The following is a 16,531-nucleotide window of genomic DNA, read 5'->3' as shown; positions in this document are numbered from 1 at the left end:
CGCGCGCGCACTTCCGCCCGGCGCCGTGACGTCACGGGCGGCCGCCGGTGGCCCGGGCGGGTGCGGCGCGGTGGGATGGACGGGCCGGGGGAGCTTCGCCGGGGCCGCAGGTACCGGGGACAGGACAAGACAGGACAGGACTGGGCAGGACAGGGCTGGGCTGGGCAGGGCTGGGCAGGGCAGGACAGGACATGGGTTGGGCTGGGCTGGGCTGCACTGCGCTGCCGCCTTGCCACGGGGCTCTGCGGCGGGGAGTGGGGCGGTGTCCAGGCCCCAGTGTGTCTCCCGCAGCCGCGGCGGCAGGGCAGCTCGGGGGCGACTCTGGGGCCGAGCGGGTCCCCGTGGGGCGGCGGGGCAGAAACGGCCGCGGGCGAGGCTCCCCCAGCTGCGGGTGCTGTTGGGCCGAGTCTAACCGTCCTCCAGCCGCAGCTCGGGAGGCCCCGGACTGCCAGGACCCCTCTGCCGGTTCCTCTCGCGGCCCGAGGCCTCATCGCCAGAGAGGTGCCGAGTGCCCGCTCCTCGGGGGGACACCGTGGGGGGACCTGGTCTCTCCCCCTCGCAGGGCGCCCGAGTGGCCCGGCACTGGATGCCGGGGACTAGCTGCCGAATAGAGCGACGCTCAGATGTGAAAGCCGGGCACAGCTACCCTGCGAGCAGTGCGGTGATGCTGCAGCAGCCTCCTGCTGCTTCGCTGAGGGACAGGGACTCCATCAGTGGCTGGTAGAAAGCCCTACCCGAGGACTCCTGGAGGGCAGTGCGGGCAGGTGGACTCGGATGCCTGAGCAGTGAACGTCCCAGGCTGGGGAGGAGGTGACGAAGGTGGCAGGCACATGCCCTGCTGATGGATCGCCAAGGGATTTTACCCTGTGGGCTGATTGTGGGAAACGTCGCTGAGTCTTTCTTTCTGGCTGTTCCTCCTAGAGGCACCCAGCAGTAGGTGTGAGGTGATCTAGCCCAGCTCCCGCAGTGGCCTGGCTCTCTGGTGTCTGAGGATGAGTTTGACCCCCACCAGGCGATGCCTCCTGGACCTGCCCTGGGAAGACATCTTGCTTCCACATGTTCTCTGTCATCTGCCACTGCAGCAGCTCCTGAGCCTGCAGAGGGTCAGCAAGTCATTCCAGTCTCTCATCCAGCTGTACCTGGCCAACATGCGCTGCTTTGACTCAAGCCAGGTATTGGATGGCTCTGAGGCTGGGGGAGGACACAGATGTCCTACTGCTTTGGAACTAACAGGGGAGCATCTATGTGGGGAGAAGAACCCCCGGGCAAGGAGGGTAGTTTTTTCTCAGGAGCTTGGGTTAATGGCTCAGGTGTCAGACTGGACAAATGGGCTCAGGGAGGAGAGGCAGTGATTCAGGGCCCAGCAATGCCAGTGTCTTTAGCAAGAGGCCCTGGGAGGAGTAAGCCTGGAAATTCCACCTAGGCCATTATGGGGCACTGGCTGGCAGAAATACAAGCCAGCTCTGGAGTGGCATGGCCTGTTGGTCCTCACAGAGGTTGTGCAATAGGGTGGGTCTGATGGGGGGTAACTCTGTGCCTGGTCATCGGGGAAAGCTTGTGCTGGCTCTAGGAGACACTGCCTAGGAGTGGGAAAGACAGGAGTAGCTGCTGTTCTGTGAGGACACAGAATGGTCTAGCAAAGAGATTTTTGGGGAGCAGACATGTGGAGCTCACCACAAGTATATAAATGCAGGAGTGATGATGTGGGATGGAGAAGCCAGAGCATCTTCCTAGCTTATGGCAGTAGCCTTGGCATGACGTGAGGAGAGTCTGATGGTAGGGTTTGCCCCAGGATGAGGACAGAGAGTGGCTTTGGTCACCACTGTCACAGTGGAAGAAAGGAGGGGAGAGGGTATTTGGTGAGGATCAGGCTGATATGAAATGCTGGGGAGGTGCCTAACTCTTCCTGGGTTCCCCACACAGATCAGACCAGCCATCCCTCAAGCTGCTTTTGTTAACCTGTTGAAGGACAACAAAGTACTGCAGCAGCTGGCACTCCAGGACTGCTCCAACTGGCTGACGGACTGCGAGCTGCTCCCAGTCATCGAGCAGAACCACCACCTCCACCAGATCCAGCTGAAGGGCTGTGTCCAGCTCAGCCGCCACGCGCTGGTGACCATCTCGCTGAGCTGCCCCAACCTGCGCCAGCTGTCCCTGGCTCAGTGCGACTGGGTGGACAGCCTGGCCCTGCGCAGCCTGGCTGACCACTGCAAGGCCCTGGAGGCTGTGGACCTGACAGCCTGCCGCCAGCTGAAGGACGAGGCCATCTGTTACCTGGTGCAGAAGTGCAGCAGGCTCAAGTCTCTGTCGCTGGCTGTCAATGCCAATGTGGGCGACGTGGCAGTCGAGGAGACTGCCAAGTGCTGCCCCGAGCTGGAGCACTTGGACCTCACAGGGTGTCTGCGAGTCAAGAATAACTCCATCAGGTACTGAGCAATGTGGGGATGGCAGGTGACTGGGGTAGGGAGAGGAAGAGAACCAGAGAGGAAAGGCAGGTATCTTCATGCTGAAAGCAATGAGAGCTCAGTCTGGGAGAGAAGCCACTTGCAGGCCCTTCAGGAGAGACACTGTGTGCTACTGACAGCAAATTTCCCAGCATATTATGGAGGGTAGGTCTGGGATCCAGCCATGTCCCTTGACTTTCTCTCAGACTGCCAGGGTGCTGCTCCCACACGATGGTGCATGTATGGTACAGTCATGAGCGCTGGGCTGCTGGGAGTAGAGTAGAGCATGAATGGTGCACTTAGGAATCCTGACTTGCAACTTGCATGTGCTCTCTTTCTTGGCAGAGTCCTGGCTGAGTACTGTCCCAAGCTGCGCTCACTGAAGGTCAAGCATTGCCACAACGTGGCTGAGTCCAGCTTGAGCGTCCTCCGAAGCCGTGGGGTGGTGCTGGATGTGGAGCCCCCACTGCAGAGGGCTCTTGTTCTCCTGGAGGATGCGGTTGGCTTCGCCCCTTTCATCAACCTTCAGATCTAGAACTGCTGCTGCTGGGGAGGGGGGGGACTGATGCAACGCTGGGAACCCAGAAGGATGCTGGAACTGGCTGCTGTGGAGACGTGCAGAGGGAGAGGTCGGTCCCATTGGTGAGGCTGGCCTGAGTGGGGCTCACTCTTTCCTCTGGGGCTGTTTAGCAGCCACTGAGTGTTCATGAATAGGCTTCATTGATGCCTCTGGGGAAAGTAACTCCCTCTGCAGTGGCATGGAGAGAGCGCGTGACTTGCAGGAACACCATGGTGCTGAACAGGCCTTGGCCAGGCCAGCTAATAGATAGGATTTACTATTTGTTGTATTTTAAATCTCTAAGCGGCAGCTGTCCAGAGAGCAGGGGAGCGTGTGATGGAGACTGTCCCCTGGGGTGGGTGTACAGGGCATGCCAGCAGAGCTGTGGAACAAACCAGACCAGCTGGAGCAGAAAAGAGAACAGCTACCAGCCTTCCTCTTGGGAGAGGGCAGGCCCCTCTGGGCTCTGGGAGGAGGGCAGTAAGCCTAGCTCCAGCCTGTGGCCACTGGCCAGCCTAGCACCAAAGGACTGGCATGGCCCCAGCGCAGGCAGTGTGTCTGTCCAGGCCTAGGGTGCTGGTTTAGGCTGGGGCAAGGTGGGAGATGCTCCTACCTACAGTTTCACTGACAGAAAGGCACCAAACCTAGCTGTGCTGTCACTGAAAGCAGTTGGTCATTGTCATTTGTTTCTTCCAGCTTCTGACTTAACATTTTAGTAGTGCCCAGGCCTGCTACTTATCTTGCTCCGTGTGGCATGGCTGGAAATTTGGCACTCAATAGTGGTAAGAAATGGCAGGAGCACTGGCTCTTCTGTCAGCTGAAGTTTGTGGAGAGCTGCAGGTTATGTTGGCAGGGAGAGTATAGCTCTGGAGTTCAGTCTCAGCACTTGTTATCCGCTAGGCAATTAATCAAACAGCAGCCACATCTTGTGGTGAGAGTAACGAGGGGAAGAGAGGATGACCCTGATTCTATCTTTGGCCCTAGGAGGGATTGGAGATAGTGTCTGTAAAGCATGTGCATGCTCTGGCAGAACTACACACCAAGTCACATCATCTTTATTAATACTGGCACTCAAAGCAACAGTGCACAGAGACTTGTTAAAAAGGTTGCTGCAAAAGCACAAGCCACATCTCAGATCTAAAAATGTCCCATGCAATATATAGCAGACAATGCCCAGGCCCCAGAGAGCCACTGCAGTGTGCCCCTGGGGGCAAAGGGATAGCTACACAAGGAGAGAACTCTCCTCCTTGTCAACCAGGTTAGTTGAGGAAGCTGAAAACAGTGTCCTGGCTCCCAGGTTAGTTCAAGTTAGTGGCAGGTGGAGGAGTCCCTCATTCCTAGCACCACAGTCCATCCTGCCATGCCTGGCCAGTGAGGTGGAAGGCTGAAGAGCAGGAGAACCTGGCTGTCAGTGGAACTTGTACTTCCTGGCTGGTTTTAGGCTGATATAGGTTCTTTTCATCTCTTCACTCTCAGGCTTCTTGATGTCTTTGTACCTCTCTCCTTTTGTACTCACCACCTGGTTATCGATATAGCGGATCAACTTCTTGGGAGCCTGGCGAGGAAAGACATTAACACCAAGTGGATGGACAGCCACACTGCTTGAGAAAGGCAAGGGGCAAGCAGAAGTAGAACTGCACTCTGGGAGGTGGGTGGGCTGCTTTACCATCATCTGTGCTTGGAATCTTGGCCAAAATTGGAAAGGATGTTGTCTGATGGGGGGGGAGCAAGAGCCACGGTAGTCAGGAATGGTAGGAACTGACAGACCCTGCAGCACCTGAGCTAAGCTAATCTTCTCTCTTTGAGTAAGAGGTTCTGTGAATGGTCCTACCTTTGGCTGCCCTCTTGCTTTTTGGACTTGCACCCTGATTTTTTTAAACCTTGTAACAAAGGACATTCAAACTGCTGGTGAGCTGAGACTGCTCTGCTTACCTCTTTGGGTGGAGCTGGCCGATGTGTTTTCTGATCATCTGCACTATCCACCATCATGTATCTGAAACACAATAAGCATTTAGTAAACACTGCTATGTTGCCTGGGGCTACTCACAGCCTATATCCCTTCTCCCCTGGATGGTTTGTGGCTGTGCAATGTGTCCTATGTGACTAGATTGCAGCAAAGAGCACTTGGATGTTCCCAAGTGGATGAAATGGGCAGAGGTGTCATCCTTCTGGTGAGAATCCAGCAGGATTCTCCTGGAGTAGCATCCTTGGCTATATGTGAAAGGTATTGAAAACTCAGGTGTCTGAGAATGCTGGTAGCCACTGCAGAACTGAGAGAGGTGCTGAGGTCAGGTGTGCTCTCCCATTAGGGCAGCTTTACTCCTCCTCAGTCCAAGTGATGGCAGCCAAAGGAGACAGGTGAGATTAGAGGACCAATCTGTCTGCTTCTGCTCTGAACGATGGTGTTTCTTTCACACTCCATCTCCTACTTGACTATGAAACAGGCCTGTTCTGGAAGCAACTTCATAAAAGCATCACCTCATTTCCTACATGACTGAAACATCAGGGTCCAAGCATTTGCTTGCTGTACTGCTGAGTTGCTACTCTCTGAGATTTTGGTGCTGGTTTAGCACAGCTGACCGTGACTGCTCCCTCAGTAGTTAGTATAGTTGCTCATGTGTATCTTCAGCTATGGCGATCTGCTCTCTGTACCTGTGCTTGAGTGATGTTTAAAGTACAGGATGTTGCCAAAATGTCATTAAACTGAAGTTCTCAGAAACATAACAAGCAGCCCGTGCTTTTTTGTTCCCTCGCCTGTCACCGACGTGAGCCTGGACAGGAGCTGGGCAAGGACAGAGGTTACTACTTCTGCCTGGATGCTGTTCTGCCTTGTGTTATCTTTCCTAGCCCACCAATTGGTTATTCTGTCACTGGGGAGAATGTAAAGTGGTGGAAAAGATGTGGCTGGATAGATGTGTGGAAGCTGCCTGCTCATGAAAGCTGAAATCTTAAAGCAGATCGATGAAACCACAGTGTGGGTTCTCTTACTGAGATTTAAATGCTTTTAGAAATAAATATAGGTAAACCAATCTATAGATACTTTCATTCTCAAGAAGCCTACAGGGGGACTTCAGAGAGGTTTCTTTAAATGCACTGAATTTTCACCTTCAGCAACTGAGATTTAATCTTCTCAGTGTTGTTGTACAGACAGCCTCTTAAAGATATCTTTAGCCTTGTTTGGACTGTCTCCAAGGACAGAGGTATGAATGAGTTCTACAAACACTGTAGTTCTACAAATCACCATGTGTTTGTTACCTGAGCTGCAGCATGATGTTTGTGCCTTGAAACTTTAACCAGGACCTCAGCCAACAGTACTGTGATTTACACTATATGTGCAGGAGGCTGAAACCTCACACACAGCCAGTGTTGTGACCCAGCTGGTACAGATAATCTGTTTCTGTGCTAGAGCTCTAAAAATACCAAAACTCTTTGTTTTGTTTTTTTGTTGGTTTGGTTTGGTTTTTTTGCAGTTGTTGGTTGTTGGTTTTTTTTCCCCTCCAGATGGTGATTGTATTTGTGTTTAGATGTGTTCAGCTTTACCCGAATCAGTTTCACAGCCTCCTTACTAAGCATCTTGCAGCCTAAGTTCTTTATAGACCACATTGTTCCCCACACTGCCACCTCCTCCTTTACTGAGAGCAAAATGAGGGGTTCTTTGCTGTTGGGTACTTACTTCTGTAGGATAACCTGTTTTAGTTCCTCATGGTTGGGTGTTCTGCGGGGCCGTGCCAGTTCCTGGGAGGAGACAAGGTGGGTGTATGAACAGCACAACACTTGGAGCACAGTTTCCCCCTGCTAGCTTGGTGAGCCCAGCTGCTGGTGGAGCACTCCAGCCTCTCCGGGAAAGCAGTGCCAGCCATACCTCCCCTGGGCTGCTAGCTTGGTTGTGGGCACAGCCTAATACTAAGAGAGCCAAGGGAGGGAGAGGGGCTGTTATTCTGGGTGATCCTCCTGGCTCATTGTGCAGTCAAAGCTCCTGCTTGTGGGAGACAGCTGTGATGCCTGTGTGTCCCTGACCTCTGCTCTGCTCCTTGGCCCACTGCCACCCAGGTCAGAGTACAGTACCTTCACACTCACACCTGATGGGCCAATTTCCACCTTCTCCTCCACAATTAACTGCACTGCCTCCTCCAAGTTCCCCAAGGCCATGGCAAGAGCCTTTTCTGCCTGGCTCACGGTACAGGCTGGGAACATCTCCAGTAGCAGCTCCAACCCATCCTTCAAGTCATCGTCTTCCTAGTTGGAGCAAGAGACAGCGGTAAGTTGAGGATGCAGTGAGGAGAGGGCTAGGGCCTCTGGTTTTTCATTGTCAGGAAATTCGGCCTGCCTTTCGCTGAAGGCTCTCTCTCCTTACAAATGTCGCTAAATCCCATTCCTGAAGCTAACAAGGAAATGTATCCTTGGAAAGACAAACCATTACTCTTCCTTAATCTCCTCCTCTGTTTCAACTTCCAAGTAGGGCTGATGTGAACTGACTCATCTGTGTGGCCATGCCATGTGTCTCCTTAGGAGCGAGCTTTCTGGACACTGTGGTGCAAATGCCTGAAGTCCTGCACACCTTGTGAAGCTGTGTGTGCTTTGATCAGAAAAGGAAGGAGCTGCTAAACACTGACCTGAGGCTACAGCAGAAGGAATCACCATAGCAGCATTTTCTAGAAAGTTGTGGATACAGAATGCTGCAGAGCAGGAATAGATCAGCACTGGAGAAAGAGCAAACAGAGCATAGGGGAGGAAGGTGGGAGATATACGCCAGGTGCTGTAGTGCTGTGGGATCTCTGAGGGCACTGGGACAGGCTCTCAGTGCCACTGCTCTGGCTCATCCTTTCCAGCTGCTGGAAAGGATGAGCCAGGGCATTGCCTCATAGTCTTCTGTCAGCACATAATTTTCTGACACAGTCTTGTTTAGGCCATACAATTAGGAGATCACAGACACGGTGATGCCTGGTCACCGCCCATGCTGTGGTTCCTTCCAGAGCTGGAAAATGCCCTCAGGTGGTGCTGGTAGCCTAGTGCTCTGTGACTGTCCCCAGTGTTCCTGCTCCTCTGCAGGGTACTCATACCTGGGCCCTGGCTCCGTCTGTTACAGTGCACAGCCTTTCCCCGTTGCAGGCTCCAGCTCCAGGCTCCTGGCCCTTGGTGAGGTCTTCAGAGGGTGCTTCACTCCTGCTTTCCACAGCCTTTTGGCCAGGTTTTTCTTAAAGACACATTGATATCTCCTGAGGAACAGTCCCACTAAGGTTAGAGCTTTGTGCTTTCTGTTGGCATTAGATTGCTAGTGCATCATGTGCCAAAGCAAATCTCTTACGTGACAAGACTTGGAAGCACTACTGTTCCTTCTGCCCTCAGCGAGGACAGTTGCAGCTCTGCTCACACTGACCTGCAGGAAGGCAGTGCTAACACGTGCTGGAGTGCCCGACTTCTGCATGTCCAGGCTGTAGAGGGCATGGGCTGCTTGCAAATTCAATTCTACCTTTCCATTCTTGGTTCTCTAGTGCTTTGGTTGTGGATACTTAAGGTATTTTTCTTACATTTTTTAAGAATTCCCTGGTGTTTACTCTATCTTTGAAATAAGGTGTGGTTTTGATTTTAAATTTGGGAATACACTGTAGTAGTCCCCAGACTGCATGCAAGCCAGCAGATCCTGTGATCAGGTTACTCTGATGCATCTCTTTTTTACAGGCTGTTTTTTTGTCACTGCAAGAAGAATCATTTCACGTTTTCTCTGTCCTATCTAAGACTGGAATGGTGCTTTCCTTCCATGCTCTGGCTACATCAGGATCCTCAAAGGGTAGGATGCAGGATACCAGAGCAGAACAGTAGATTTTGCCAAGTTCAAGAAAGCAGCAAGTAAGATAAAAGACAGGACTGTCTGTTCTACACTGTGTACCCTTCTGGCAAGACAGCAAAGATGTTACTAGACAAGCAAAACCCAGACTTGTATGTCCTGGAAGGCTTAATATCCAGGCACTTCAACCTGTCTGTTCTTTAGTGGGAAGCACCTGATAGAGCAGTCCAGCTGATCTGTGAATGCTGAGGTTAGAAAGGGTCATTGGCATAGTGTAGTCTTGTGCAGGACAGAGCACATCATTCATCTGTGCCAGGGTCCATGGATGAATGGGAAGGGAGCTTTGAGGATGCTAAGTCTAGATGTGATACATGTATTCAGCTGGATACTTTTTCTGATGATGCACCTGATAAAGGCTGCACAGTGGTAGTGCCACTTAGGCAGATGGGTATCAGAGGCACGCAAAAATCCTCACTTTCAGAATTAACCTACAGCATAATTTCAACAAGCAGCCCTGTGTCTGCTATTTCTTCCTTGTTACTCTGGATTTGATCTCAACAGAGGTATTTGGAGAACTGATCATGTGTTTTTCACTCCAGTATGTCTTGGACAGTATTCCGTATGACTACAACCTCCCATGTGTTGACATCAAAAACCTGACTGAACATTGAAAAAAACCCTGTCAATCAATTCAGGCTACCTTATGAGATCTTAACTCTGGCAAACAAGATCGTATTTTATCCTGTGACATTACTCAACTCCAAATATGAAGACTGAAAACATGTACAGAATATACCTTCTTGTGCTGAAATAGTTTGTGTAACTCACCTTTGTTGCGAGCTTCACCAAGCCTTTCTGAGAGGGAGAACATCATTTCGCAAACATCCCCACTGCAAGAGACAGAAGCTGTATTATTAGTGTGAGAAACAAAAGCACTAGCCAATCCTACTTGGCGACCTTTTTATAGAAAGAGAAGGCTTGATGGGAAGCCCAAAAAAATCAACTGGTATTTCAGATGGCCAAGGACCTACTTGCAAACTATACTGGGATTAGCATCTGTGTATTCAGGCAAAGACTGACTTAATTGCACAGGTTTGGTACTAATACATCTTTGACTGGGTATAACAAAAGAATTTATGGTACTGAGGGGCCTGGGTCCAGGCCCTCAGTGTGTGACATGCACATAAAAAGCAGCAACAGTTACATACCTGTGGATTTCTGCAAATCCAGGGATATATGCCTCCATCATTTCCACAAAGGTGTCCATGTCAAAATTCTCCTCAGAGGACTCTGGTGAGCCCAGCTCCTCCAGGACACCCGTGATATAAGAGAAGAAAACATCATCCATCCCACTGGAGACAGAGAGAAGACAGGATGGCAGCAGTGTCAAGAGGCCCAGTTCTTCTTCTCTCAACATCCCCATTCCCCCTAACCTCCTGTCTGTTTAATATGGCAGCAGAAGGACCTATGTGGAGTGTATCTTATGGGCATATACCACCAGTAAAGCCAGGCAGCAGGTGGCCAGTGGTTGAGTGGGAAGCATTAACAGATAAAATACTGCATGCAGTTCTACCTCCTGGGCAGCACTGAATGAAAGACCCAGTGTGCCCAGAGGCTCCTGTAGGTGCGTCAGCTGAGCTAACCAAAATATTCCAAGTGCTCAAACCCTTGACTGACTGACTATGCTGACTGGTGTTTCAGGTGAGGTCATCATATGGTGTCAAGCTACACTCTCTGTGGGATGCAGTGTTCTCTGCTTCCTGCTCTCCACACTTATGTCACTACTGGCACCAGCTGCAAAACCAGCTGCTGTGTTCCAGCCTCAAGGCAGCTGTATCTCTGCATGTAGACAGAGTTCAAAATAGGAGAGCCCTGACATAGCATTATCCTGCTCAGAAAGCCTTTTGGGAGCACTGTGGAATGAAGGAAATCCCATATTCTAATGGGTATTACTGGACAGGAAATTAATCATCTTGGTCATCAAAGAAATGACATCGCTAGATTGCAATGCTAAACTATAGCTGTTCAAGCATTCCTCTCAGAGTCTGTGCAAATTACCTCCATCCTGGATCTGGCTTAAAGAAAAGCAACACAAAGTACGGGAAAGCTACAGAGTTCAATATAATGCACAGAGGGACAATTAATGCAGAGTTCAAGCTGGAACAATGATATTGGATCTGCCTATCTCAACATACCTGAGATCTGCTGCAGGGATGTGGGACTGGATGAAGCGTGTCAGTGCGTCTCGAATGATTCTTTCAAGCTCCATGTCTCTCTAAACCTTTTTCTCTAAAAAACAGGAGGAAAAAGAAAACTCCATGTAATTTTAAAGGCAAGAAGTAGATCAAAATATCAAGATCAAAATGGAGGTACAGGCGAGTGTGCTCTTCTGATCAGAACAATTCACAAACGCCTCCAACGTCTTGTCGTCTCTGAGTAACAGCAGGCAAAAACATCCATAAAAAGTAGCAGTGTGAGGATCCACTGGAAATACCAGCCCAAAGCAGCCCAACATCTTGGGCCTCTTCTAATTGTGTTGATGCTGGAGGTATGCAGCTGTACTGTACGTTTAAAATGTCACCTCTGGGAAGCAAAGCTGGAAATGCAGATGTGTCCAGCTGCAGGGGCTCAGGGACACCTTCTGAGCTGGAACACTGTGTTGTCCGGTGAGGAAGCAATGGGTAGTGGATTTGCACTCTCAGTACAGAAAGGGGTGGACCTTCCAGCTAAAAGCATTTGCAGCAATGCTTGGACTTGACTCAGGAACGAGTGGGAGGAAGAGTAATGTCTCCTAAAGAAAGGACAACCTAGAGCATATTTTACAGGGAAATACCAAGCAGGGCACAGATGACTAGTCTGCCAGCCAAAATATCAAAGGTCTCCAGGTCAGGCACAGACTGCCAGTGGAATCCTGCCCAAACAGGAGCCCGTTGTTGTGCTTGGTAAATGAGCCATTCTACAGTTGATGCAGCTACAACAAGGGGCACTTGATAACCCAAAACTCAGGGGAGCTCTAAGAATCACAGAGCTCCTACCATGGCAGAAAGGGGCTGCCCACAGCCCTCCTTCAGCTATCAGTACTGAGCTTGGACTGAATTGGGTGGAAAAAAGCTGTTCCTTAACCATTCCTTCCCACCGGAGTCTACAAAGCTGTTGGGTGGACAAACTCCTGGTACAAGCACTGAGTTCTTCTGAGGAAGAACTGGCCCTGCATACAGAGAAACTGATGTGGTCATTGGCCAGAGAACTTCCAAAGGTCAACATGCTCCCAGCAGTGCAGCTCCCTCATTTCAACCACACTAGGACATGACCAGGTCTGTTTGACACAGAACTCATGGAGCAGTCACGTGGCTGCTGACAGACAATTCCCACATTTCCATGGGAATCAAAAAAGGTTTGGCATTTCCTGAGATGAGACTTTCAGAGCTAGCAGGATATAAACAAAACCACCCCGTGGCACTCAGACAAGTTTAGAATTACATAATTTGGGACACCGAAACACTTTATGCATTATACCTTCAAATGCCACACTTTTTCTAGTGGTGACCTGCAATAGTTAAGGGGGAGATTCACTAGAAGAGCTTATCCTATGTGCCCAGTTTGTGTGGGAGTGATTTACAATACACAAATTGATCTAAAAACCAAAGGCAGGAGAAATCAGTCTCCTGAGAGCTCAATTCCCTTGGAAAGATGTTACCATAGTTTTAAACTTCCAGATGTGATTGCAATGTGGATTTTAAGATCACTACAGTAGCTGTCAGCTGATTCAAATATATCTATGAAAGTCCTTCTGCAATTCCGGTTGTTATACTGTAGGCTCTGTGTAACATGTTGCACAGAATCTATTTTTAAAAGTGTACAATAAAGAAATGATACTTCTATTGCTCTGTTCACAGCTACAGCCTCAGAGTTTTGCACTGTCAGAATAAGAGACCTTCAGGTCTTGGAAATCCCTGTTATTTTTCTGGCAGTCTTTAAACACTGGAGTTTACTATTAAAGAATGAGCAGTGGAGCACTGTATTTCATCTCATTAAGACAGGCTTGGTTTGAAATATCAGGACTGCTTACTTGATTCATGTAACACTGCGTGGCATATGTATTTCCTCACCTTAGGCAGAGAAAAGTGGTATCAGTTCTCAAAATGTGAATGCGAAAGTTATTCATTTTCTGTGCTAGATACTTTGACCAGCAACTGAACAGAGTTTCCCAAGCTACTATCAGATCCTGAGAACCTACCAATCCCCATCACTTTTGCATTCTCCATCCTAACATGTTACTGTCAAATGTAGGGGTTTTTTTTTTGGTAAAACAGATGTAGGAATAATATCTCTCTAAAAGTACCATTATCCTTCTGCTGTATAAAATAACTACCTATGCTATATTCAAGAAAAGTTGGCTTACTATTTATACAAATCTACTTTCCTCAAAAAGGGTGAAAATCTGGAATGTTTGCGTACAGCTAGATCATTTTGGACAGCTCTTTCAAGTCAAGCTTCAGTAATGATTCTCAAATAGTCAGTGTGATGGGATGGGAATGACTGATTGTGCCTTGGACTTTATATTAACAAGACAGACTTGAGGAGAGCAATTTAGGAAAACGTTTTTGAGCTAAGAGGAACTGCCATTTGGATGTATATCAACTTTTATGAGATCATTAATTTGCCTACCAGTGACTAGAGGTTTCTGCAAGTGGAAGGAGATGGGTGTTATATGCCTTGGATATTTCTCAGAGCAGGTTAGAGAAAGTTTAGGTAAATCTGATCTGGCTGAGGGATTGATTAAAACACTTTGCTAAGGTTCATGTAGCCCAAGTAATGGGACAGGGATGGTTCACTATGCTCTCTGAAAACTTGTTCTGAGAAAGCACAAAGCGTGTCTTATGCTGCTCAGTGTGTCTGTGCTTGGGGAATTGTGTTTCTCTGGGATATAAGGCCCTCTCGGTGCAGCCTGTGACATACAGCCTCAGAGGAAATTTCTCAAAAGCCAGATTGGCAGGACAGAGAACCAGCCATGGCTATACTCCACTGAACTATTTACCTCCTCAAACTTTGCCGGCCTAAAAGAAAATTTTCCAGGCTAAGTAACACCTTACAGACATAATTTCACTGCTTCCATTTTTTGTTTATTTTCCTAATGAAGTCTCTGAAAGAACTTTCACAGTGTGGTTACTATGGGAAAGCAGGCTGAGGTCACTGTGTTTGTTAACACAATTAACTGCTTAATGCTCTGAAATGAAAATAAGGCTTTTGTTGGAACTTAGTCCCAGTAAATTACAGTAACAGTAATGCCAGTGGCCAGACTCTTCCCCTCCCTCCAGATCTACACTGGACAGCTGCACTGGGGTGCTCTGCTGACATGGAGCCCTTACCTGAGAAGACGTGCCACCTGTGCGAGGACCTTCGTTCACAGCTAGTGTTTGTGAAGTCACTTCAGTGCCTGCAGGAGAGTTGATGGTCCATCCTATGAGTGCCTGGCCCAAGCCATGAATGAAGAAGCCCTTTATGGGAAAGGAAAGCTGAATTAGCTGGAGAGGGAGAACAACAGAATCACTCTGCATTCTGGTATCTTTATGTCACTTGTGACCGTTTCCTCTAATGCATATGGTACAGCTTTACTTTTTTTTTTGAATAAAATGTACCCTGTGGAAGGCTAACTGGGTTGCGAGATTAGCGTGCTTATCAGCCTTCGAATTCACTGACATGTCGAGATGTTCAACATCTACAGTTTTTTTATCAAGGCCAGCAGCGGTCCCTGCATATCACTCGAATAATCCAAAGGCACTGGTGGCCTCATCACCGTGGCAAACGAAGCAGGAGCTGTTTCTCGAGGCTTTAAGGAGACAGCCCAGAGAGCATTGCTGGGTGTCCGTGCTGTGGCGGGTCCCCACGGCCGGAGCCCCAGGAGCCCCACGCGGGGTGCGACGAGCGGCTGCTGCCCTTGGAGCGGCCACACCGGCTGAGCAGCCCCGGGCCCGGGCGGGGATTGCCTCGGCAGGGATGGACAGCGAGGCCGCGGCGTGCCCGACACTCGCCGTGCGCGGACGAGCCTTCCCCCGCCGCGCCCCGCGGGTCGATCCCCGCACCGCGGAGGCTTGCGCGTCACCCTGCCCGGCCGCCTGGGCCGCCCCCCGCGCTGCCGACCCCGCAGTTAAACCCCAGTCCCTCCCGGGTTCCCGGGCTCCCCGGCCGTGTCCGTGTCCCGGTCCCCGTGTCCCGGGCGGTGACGGGCGCGCGCCGCCGCCGGGGTGTGTGTGTGTGTGTGTGTGTGTGTCACCTGATGGCCCGCGCGCTCCCTGCCCTCCCTGCGCGCGGGGCTCGCGCGGCGCGCTTGAACGCGTCACGTGGCGGCGCGCGGAGCAGGGCAGGGCGGCTGCGCTCCGCCGCGGTCCCTGTGCCGCCATCTTGACTGTGGGCAGGAGCCGGGCAGGAGGGGACGGGGAGGCCCCGGGCGGCCTTTGAGGGGGCCGGCGCCGGGGTGGCCCTTGGCGGAGCCGCCCCGGGAAAGGCTCGCTGGGACTGGCCTCCCTGCCAAGTGCAAGGGACACGTTCCCTGATGAAAGTAGAACATTTCGAAATGTTTGGGCCGAGCTGCAGTGCCTCTCGGGGCGCTTCTCCCAAGCCGAAGCCCTGTCAGGGATGCTCCCCGAGCTGCCGCCCGCGGAGCTTGGAAGCTGCCAGCAGGCTGTTTCCATTTCCACTAAAAAGCCGCCCCGCTACACCCAGGCTTGACAAGCTGCTGTATGATCCGTCATTCTGGGGATTTGGAGGATTGCTGCGTGTTAGGGCAGCCTCAGGCTCTTCAAGAATCCCAGGATCAGTTAGGTCGGAAAAGACCTCTGGGATCATGGAGTCCAAACTGTGACTGAGCACCATCTGGAGAAGGGGGAGCAGGGGGACAGGGTCGCAGCTATTGCCCGTTTACTTAGTTCTGACGCAGAGTTAGTGCTTCCCGGGGCAGCTTTGGAGAAGGAACTCAGTTATCCCAGCTGCTTCTTCAGAAAAACCCCAAAGCAGCAAGGCATAGTTTTTCTCTGGCTCATGCTCCCCAGTCATGTGTTGCTAAATACCAAATAAATGAGCCTGATTCTGCCTTTGGCAGCACCAAAGAAATCCAGAGTCATGCCAGTTGGGTAGGGAGCATCACTGCACACTCACTCCAGTATCATTAAGAACAGAGTTTGTTTCCATTATTTATTTCTCTAAATGTACATACATTCGTCCATTGACACTGTATATATATGCTGACACTGAATATACTTCATTATAGAAGTATTCACTGCCTTTCATTTCTTCTACTTTTGACTCTTGTTAGCCGCACTTATCCACACAGTAACTGAGAGTAATCAACTATGCTGCATTATCTATCCTTTGATCAGTGTTTTTACCTTAGTTTGATAAACAGTTTGAAAATCCCCTAGCAAGCCTGCTATTTCTAGGGTGGGTTTCAACTTGTATGAGCCACTGTATAAAGAACATGCTGAAAATGCAGCTGCATTCTGGGATGGGCTCATCACAGTGAAGTGGAAGGGGAAGTTTTGAAGAAAACGAAGTAGCACATGTAACAATCTTTAAAGCTATGACAAACAATTGCAGTTGCCTTGTTTGACCTACATTCCCTCATCAATTCTTGACTGAATTAGAACAGAACTTCCTGAACTAATTTATGTTATGAGGTTCTACCAGCTTTTTCCACTGGTGGTTCATTGCATCCTATTTGTCAGCAGAATTTAAGGATTCATTTAG

At 50.2% G+C, this 16,531-nt stretch overlaps 2 protein-coding genes across 7 annotated transcripts in view; one reads left to right on the top strand and one right to left on the bottom strand.

Moving 5' to 3' along the window:
* FBXL15 (F-box and leucine rich repeat protein 15) overlaps nucleotides 1-3,285 on the top strand; it is a 4,033-nt gene extending 748 nt beyond the window's left edge. The window contains exons 1-5 of one of the 3 annotated variants that reach the window (XM_027667308.1): nucleotides 22-110; nucleotides 563-810; nucleotides 922-1,172; nucleotides 1,924-2,426; nucleotides 2,790-3,285. In XM_027667308.1, coding sequence (XP_027523109.1) covers nucleotides 993-1,172; nucleotides 1,924-2,426; nucleotides 2,790-2,979 — 873 coding nt within the window. In that variant the 5' untranslated portion in view covers nucleotides 22-110; nucleotides 563-810; nucleotides 922-992 and the 3' untranslated portion in view covers nucleotides 2,980-3,285. Of the gene's footprint in view, nucleotides 1-7; nucleotides 111-562; nucleotides 811-921; nucleotides 1,173-1,923; nucleotides 2,427-2,789 lie in introns of those variants that run through there. The other 2 variants (XM_027667307.1, XM_027667309.1) reach the window with 2 other exon arrangements.
* Nucleotides 3,286-4,034: 749 nt separating this feature from the next.
* CUEDC2 (CUE domain containing 2) lies at nucleotides 4,035-15,129 on the bottom strand. 4 transcript variants are annotated; one of them, XM_027667311.1, is made up of 10 exons: nucleotides 15,063-15,129; nucleotides 14,158-14,286; nucleotides 10,984-11,077; nucleotides 9,997-10,140; nucleotides 9,617-9,678; nucleotides 8,064-8,197; nucleotides 7,069-7,239; nucleotides 6,677-6,738; nucleotides 4,936-4,996; nucleotides 4,035-4,558 (listed from the first exon to the last, which is right to left on the bottom strand). In XM_027667311.1, the coding sequence occupies exons 3-10, from the start codon at nucleotides 11,055-11,057 to the stop codon at nucleotides 4,412-4,414; spliced, it is 855 nt and encodes a 284-aa protein (XP_027523112.1). In that variant the 5' UTR covers nucleotides 11,058-11,077; nucleotides 14,158-14,286; nucleotides 15,063-15,129; the 3' UTR covers nucleotides 4,035-4,411. The 4 variants fall into 4 exon arrangements, with proteins under 4 accessions (XP_027523112.1, XP_027523113.1, XP_027523114.1 ...); XM_027667312.1 differs by lacking the exon at nucleotides 15,063-15,129 and adding an exon at nucleotides 14,428-14,767; XM_027667313.1 differs by lacking the exon at nucleotides 15,063-15,129 and adding an exon at nucleotides 14,586-14,767.
* Nucleotides 15,130-16,531: the final 1,402 nt, after the last annotated feature.

This window comes from Corapipo altera, unplaced genomic scaffold (assembly GCF_003945725.1).
Source record: "Corapipo altera isolate COAL_440 unplaced genomic scaffold, ASM394572v1 327, whole genome shotgun sequence".
NCBI lineage: Eukaryota > Metazoa > Chordata > Aves > Passeriformes > Pipridae > Corapipo > Corapipo altera.
The sequence above is the reverse complement of the archived record's forward strand: the minus strand, read 5'-3'. Positions and strand labels throughout refer to the sequence as shown.

What these genes read in the sequence shown, in the direction of transcription:
- CUEDC2 (XM_027667311.1), bottom strand. Translation starts at nt 11,057, where the DNA reads ATGGAGCTTGAAAGAATCATTCGAGACGCACTGACACGCTTCATCCAG. An exon ending in GGATTTGCAGAAATCCACAG is followed by an intron (nt 9,679 to 9,996) that starts GTATGTAACTGT and finishes TGTCTCTTGCAG; the next exon opens with TGGGGATGTTTGCGAAATGA. An exon ending in GGCCAGCTCCACCCAAAGAG is followed by an intron (nt 4,559 to 4,935) that starts GTAAGCAGAGCA and finishes TTTCCTCGCCAG; the next exon opens with GCTCCCAAGAAGTTGATCCG.